General features: G+C 39.6%; 1 protein-coding gene across 1 annotated transcript; it reads right to left on the bottom strand.

The window, feature by feature from the left end:
• Window positions 1-603: 603 nt before the first annotated feature.
• On the bottom strand, window positions 604-2,492 carry LOC149206037 (uncharacterized). Its single transcript, XM_089393616.1, has one exon. It carries the CDS (start codon window positions 2,485-2,487, stop codon window positions 1,027-1,029), a length of 1,461 nt encoding a protein of 486 aa, XP_089249742.1. The 5' UTR covers window positions 2,488-2,492; the 3' UTR covers window positions 604-1,026.
• Window positions 2,493-6,937: the final 4,445 nt, after the last annotated feature.

Raw genomic sequence — 6,937 nt, 5'->3', positions numbered from 1 at the left:
GTTTCCAGCTGACATTGAGCGATAAATTGCATTTAAATTTTTTACATCTCGCCTATAATCACCATGCTGGAGATAAACAATTGACATGGGGTTGTAGCATTGTGTGCTCATATAATTCAAAAAAAGAAAACCAATACTCGAGCACTAACAAAGAAACGTATAGCATTTCCACTGGCAGTACAGCTTTTAAAATATGTTACGAAATAAAGCTACAATTTGGTATATAACCAACTCACAACCTAACTGTCTAATGGTGCGTAGGAATTTGGCAATGTGCACACCTAACTGTTATTGTAGACCATGAAAATAACTTCATCTAACATTCAGCCTAAATGGGACTCACTCAGACATAACAGCAGCTAAATAAGCCCATAACTTGCTGCAGCCTTTTACACCAACAACAACGAACTCTGTTGAGTATAGAAAATTAGGAATAACACCTCATTGGTCCCATTTATTAGGAATTTAGGACTTCCAAGGGATACAGTTTCCTGAAGATCATTTTACAGGATCCTCCTCAATGTTAAGTCCGAGTAATAAATATAATAAAATAGTTATCCAGAATAGGCATTGCTATAAACAGATCATCCATATTGTAATAAGCAACAGAATCTTACAGCAGGTATTTAGCAGTGAAAAAGTTAAAAGATATTCCTTTAAACAAAAATAATATACTACAATAAGTTTCAAGAAATTTTGAGAAAACTTGCGTGTGTGCTCAGCCAATATCTTATGATGAGGCATCTTCTAATATCTGAAATCGCTAACAAGCACTTCGAAACTCTTGTGCAATCACGCTCCAATTATTGACCATAGCAGTAGACATTTTCAAAAATTGTCAGTACCTGTGGTTGCTCCAAGGTCTTCCATATGCATGTGACTCTTTTTGCAAGAGATTAAGTCTTTCTAAGTAAGCTTCTATGTCCAAACGTCTTGCTGGTGCCACATTTACTTCAATGCTTCAGTGTTGGCTTTACTAAGTGTGCACCAAAAAGCATCCCATGGCTGGATACATGAAGATTATACTTATTGTTGATGAAGACGGCCCTCCAACATAGTCTTTACCTCTGAGTGGGAATCCTCGAAGATCTTCTGAACAACACTCTTCAGTTCCTTGAGAGAAGCATCCCTTTCCTCACATAACTGATTATACATTTTTCGAGTTATTGTCATATCCCCTCCTTTGAGCTTGGACAAGGCATGAGACAAGGTCTTCTTACTTGTAGGCACATCTTCTTCATCCTCTTCTTTTTGCCTTTGGTCCTCTTCGCCGCTGATTTTATGTGTATCTTCTTCCTCTGCCTCAACGTCCTTCTTCTTCTTCCCCTTGGAACCGACAGATGCATTGACCTCCTCCGCGTCCGCATGCTGCTTCTTCTTTCCCTTACAATTCCCAGATGCATTGACTGCCTGTTCCTGTTCCACATGGTTACCATGCTCATCACCACCGTTATCCTCTTTACCCCACAATTTCGCCCAAACCTCATACAAAGCAGCCTGATGCGAATTATCAAATTCGTATTTATTTTTCTTGAAACTGTAGTAATTGGCCTCAATCTTGGCCGTGATTGAATGAAACTTGTTCCTCCCCCACCTAAATTTATTATATAATTGAGAATTGTTATACTGTGTGCTAAACATAGGCCTAACATAGTCATACACAGGAGCCATGATGGAAGGCAGGCCGTTACCTCGTTTAGAATAAGACAGAACCCCATGGAAGAAAGCGAGTTCATCTGCAGGACTCCAGAGCTGAGAGGACTTCTTAGAAGAATGTTGTGGCGAAGATGGCGGGCTCACACTTTCTACCACATTTTGCTTTTGCACTTTCTTCGTTTCTTTGGAAGTGTTCCCATTTTCTGCTACAGTTTGCTTCTGTTTCTTTTTCTTCTCCTCCTTGGAACCGCTTGCAATTTCTGCGAAACTTTGTTTCTGTACTTCCTTCTTCGCTTTGGAAGCACCTGCAGTTTCTACACCAATTTGCTTCCGCGCTTCCTCCTCCTCTTTAGAAGTGCTCGCATCTCCTGTGACTTTTTGTTTCTGAGCTTTGTTCTGTCCTTTGACGGCGATTTCTTCGCGATGCTTCACTGTCATTTTCTTCTTCGTCGGAGGCTCGGGGACTCCATTCCCTGTCATTTTCTTCTTCGTCGGAGGCTCGGGGACTCCATTCCCCTGCGCTCTGGGACGTTTTCTCCTACCGTCTGCGGTTTCCTCATCCCCGAAAGCACTTCCATTATTGAAAGAGGATGGGGGCAGAGATCGCTGCATCTGCTGCTGTTGTTTAATCTTCTGTATTTTGGGCGATGGAGCTGGCGAATCAGACTCATCGCCTGAGTCATCATCCGAATCAGATGATGGAATAGAATTTAACTGGTGGCGAAATGGATCAGAATTTAAATGCTGGCGAAATGGATCTCCGCTGTCCTCCGAGGGGGACGATGAGGAGTAGTATTCCGTTTCCTCTGTTGTATAATCAGTGGATAACATGGCTCTGGCGAGAAGGAACCGCAGAACAGTTACTGCACGAACTTAACACGACGCCGCCATTCCCTATTCCATATGTCAGCATGAGGAACAAAGAGACGACGAAAGTCCCTTTCAAAGGAAGGCCTATCGGCCTAACAAAGAGACCTTGCTTATAACAATATTGCATTGTTCTCAATTATTTCATTTTTTACAAAGAAAAAATATTGTAGTAAATGTAGTTATTATTTAATGAACTTTTGCCTAACAACTTGGTTTGAATACGAATTTGGATAAGTGAAAAATTCATTTTAATTACAAATCATTGAAACATAAAATAGTTAAAAAAAAAAACAAATCAATCTTTTAGGTTTAATTTTTATTATCATATAATAATTTTGTTTATTATATTTTAATTTTAACATCATTATTATTATTATTTTAAAATTAATTTTGCATTATTTTAAAATTTTAAAATATATCATTTTAAATATCACAGTGCATATTATTATCGGTCTCAATTTTCTTTAAGAGAAAACTTGATGTGTTAGACTAATAATTTAAGAGTAAGTATATCAAAATAAAGCATTTACTCTTGAAAACTACTAGAACTATTAGAGACTGAACTATATAGAGAAGCAAAATAACTACATGAAGACATATCATGTGATCAAGAGTTTGAAGAAGCCATTGGAGCAAGGGACCAACATGGGCAAAGAGGTTAAGCTCACATTGAAGATGACTTTCCAAGTGAGCCAATTGAGCATCCAAGCTAGCCAAACATGAGTGTTGATATCACTACACCTGATTGATCTCGTTCAAGGAAGAGATGATATCATTACGTTCTTCGTACTTCTCTTTCAAGACCCTGCCTAAAAGTGTTTTCATTTACCAATGGAGGGTGATGGAGTTCAAATATTGTTGGCTCCATCTTCCCCTAGTATGACAAAGGTCAAGAACCCAATTGGCTACTTCCTACAGGATTTCAGAGTTGGAATATGCTTGACTGACATTAGTGATGAGGGTTTCAATTTGGAAAATTTCTTCACAAATGTCAGGAGGTGTAACAAACTGAAAGATAGTTGTGGTTTCTTGGGCCTAGGCTTGGGCACATAGTCGACCTTGCAGTCCTCTACCACCAACTCCCCCGTGACTACGAATATGGTGTCGGGGCCTTTTACACCAAAATGAAATAAACAAGGGAAGACAATTGTCCCACATCAAACCTAGACTGAGGGGACAGAGACTGAAAGGTCGAAATAGATGAAAGGATGGGAGATACAGAGAATTTAGGGAAACCCAAGCCGACAAGAATAAAAATACTAGTAAACCAAATACGCAGATGAGCAACTCCAAGTAGGGTCACCCGCTTGCTAGGAAACACCAAAGCGCAGATCATAATGTACCCCTGTAAAAATTAAAATGAAACCACCAAAATTGTACCACAAAAACTTAGAGTCATAGCAACAAATAACATTGATAGAGAGATAAGCATGTAACCTGATATCATCAGCCCCCTTTTCCAAATCTGATAGATTCGCATGCACTGAGTGCAGGGTGGTGTTGCCAACAACATCCACCTTGAGATCCAGTGAAGTCCGCAGAGTCTCATGACGTGAAGTCTTTGTGTGCCCAAGTTCTAGCTCTGATCTAAAATCTAACATCCCAAGCGAGCAGTTGTTCCTTTTAGATCAGAGGTCGAATTAGCTTGCATGCATCACTACCACTTCATTACTAGAGAAAAGCAACCCCTCACAAACCAAGGATCATACCGTGGCTCTGTAATATTCCCTCTATGCACAAGCCTAGCTTGCATGCATCACTATCTCTTCATTACTAGAGAAAAGCAACCCCTCACAAACCAAGGATCATACCGTGGCTCTGTAATATTCCCTCTATGCACAAGCCAACACTACCAAATAATTGAGAAAATAATCCAACCAATGACAACCAAAAAATTGAGAAAATAATCCAACCAATGACAAAGATGAAATTTATGCACACTATAAATTCTAGAGACCGGAGTCTCTGTGTAATATCCCAACCAACCGCTCTTTGTGTAATATCCCCAACCAACCGCTTGCTGGAAAATAAATCCCTTGTTGGTCACTTGTTCCGTTAGTCTAGCAATATCGAAAAATTCGGAGGAAGAGGACTTCTATTTATAATAATAGGGGCAAAAGAAGGATTTTGGTAGTAGTCAAGGAAAATGTGGTATTTGCCAATAGTCTTTGTTGATAGGATTGGGATCCATGGTATTTGACGGTAAATTCCAGAAACTTGGAAAAACGCCCCATGGAAAGATATAGAGGAAGAAGAGAGGTGAAAAGAAAGCATAAAATTTTGGATTTTCCTATTGAAATTTTAATTCAGGGCTCAGGCGAGAGTCTCAGGTGAGATCATCAGCCAGCCTAGCTTCGGTGGGATCCCTAGTTAGACACCCTCCATCTTCGGTGGGCATCACTACCACCCGAGTGGAGTTTCTTCTTATGCATTTCAAAGATCTAATCATAAGTTGCAAAAGATGATATGCTCCATAGTTTGTTGCAGAGTCTGACTTCTCCATTTTCAGGGCCGAATGCTTTATTGTCTCAGGAGGAGCAGGTGTCAAGTTTGTTGTTGTCCCTTGGAGCAGTGAATTCCACAATTGTGGCATCCAGGGCCGAGAGCATCTTCAGCGCAGGGATCAAACTGCAAGAAAGAAATCTATTGGGGGAAACGTGATTATAAAGACTAAGATTCCTTCTCTTACAACCACCGAGTCAGATTAAAGAAGCCAGTACAAAGATCGATTATGCACTTGTGGAACTGAGAGTTTGCCATCTGGTAGAGCGACGGACTGATCGCTGCATGAGCACGAATTCTGGAAAGTCGAGCTACAGCTGCGTAGGGTGGCCGACTGTTATTAAGCTAAAAACAACATGTTAAATCTCTTATGCTATCTTAGTGATCTAACACGCGGGAACTTATGCGCTCTGGCTGAATCGTTGCATGTTGAATGAATTGAAGGGAGGCTCGAACCACTGGTCTGTTGACTCCTAATAAGCTCCAACCCTTTAATTCCAGGAGATCAAATTATTTTGAGTGCAGCTTACTGTATTAATTCCAGAGGAGATCGCCCAATCATCGCTGGTGTCAAAGCTTGTTGTGGGTTTTTCTATAAACATCCTTATGCGTTCCATGTGATGGCATATGATATGTTTGCATAATGCTTCCAAGATCAGATATTCAACAGAGGATTAATTAAATAGGGATCATATCTTGCATGGCAGCTCCTCTTGGGTGTTCTACCCCAAATTGTATCCCCTGCAATTTGCTCAAATAAAGTTCAGAATTTGTCTCTCTCCAAATTTTAATAGAGCCTGCGGTCTCATCAAAATAACAGTTGCATGTGTTTTTTTATTATTAAAATTGTTATAGAATAAGGGATTATAATGGTATCTGGTGGAGATTCGAATTAATTAAATATAGGTATTTTACCCAGTGGTATTTTACAGTGGTATCAGAGCCACATTCTTGGCCAGTTGTGGGATGTGAAGCTAAGGCACAGGTAGAGACACAAGTCTAAAGCATATCTACAGGTCATTCCAGAAGAGCGAGGGGAAATAATGAAAGATTGAGAGAATTACAGACTTGATAATGTTCTTGATAGGATCACATCAACTCAAGAAGAAAACATGCAACTTCTCACCAAAAGGTCCCATGCTCAGTTTGGAAATTCTAACCATCAGAGCAATAATAGAAACAATGGTTCACATTTCAATTGGGGTGGCCATAGTCGGCACATTTGTGGCAGCAGGCCAACTATGCCAACATTTTTGGATGATTTCTCCTGAGAGCAGGAATATCTCCCACCCATAGCAGAAATAGTCACAACTTGGATGAGGGAATACAAAAAAATTACCACTGACCTTGACCATAAATGATTATTATTTTCTAAGGAGAAAGCAGCAGAAAAATGTAGCACATGAAATGATGGAATAAACACATAGAGCTACCTTGAAGGAGGCAGAACCCATGGATAATGGTAAGAGAAAAATAATTGAAAATTTGAAGCCGAAGACCCAGGAGCACACAAGAATAATATAGATAAAGATATGGAAAAGGGATCAACTCAAATAGAAGAAACCACAATTGTGCTTGAAAGTGAAGTCCAAGCTCGAAGTATCAAGAGAAAAATTGAAGAAGTTGCATATAGGATGGACAATGACAAAAATGGCTTTGCATATTCAACAACAACAAAGTCACTGCCTACGGATCACTTCAATCACATAAATGAAAATGTTGATCTAGGCAAAGATGAGACAAATGCAAATGTTAATCTAGACCAGCATAAGAATTTTGCCTGTCAGAAATCAGTAGGTACAGAAAGGTTATTGCACCTTAAAGTTGAGCTCACAGTATTATACACTAGAATTACATGACAAGGTAGCTCGATGCATATGTTTGCAATTTCCTATGTTGAAGGTTCCAA

Source organism: Pinus tabuliformis, chromosome 1_2 (assembly GCF_031772625.1).
Source record: "Pinus tabuliformis cultivar Carrire ecotype Pingquan chromosome 1_2, CPIR1, whole genome shotgun sequence".
Classification (NCBI taxonomy): domain Eukaryota; kingdom Viridiplantae; phylum Streptophyta; class Pinopsida; order Pinales; family Pinaceae; genus Pinus; species Pinus tabuliformis.
Note: the sequence above shows the minus strand (reverse complement) of the source record. Positions and strands in the feature narration are given on the sequence as shown.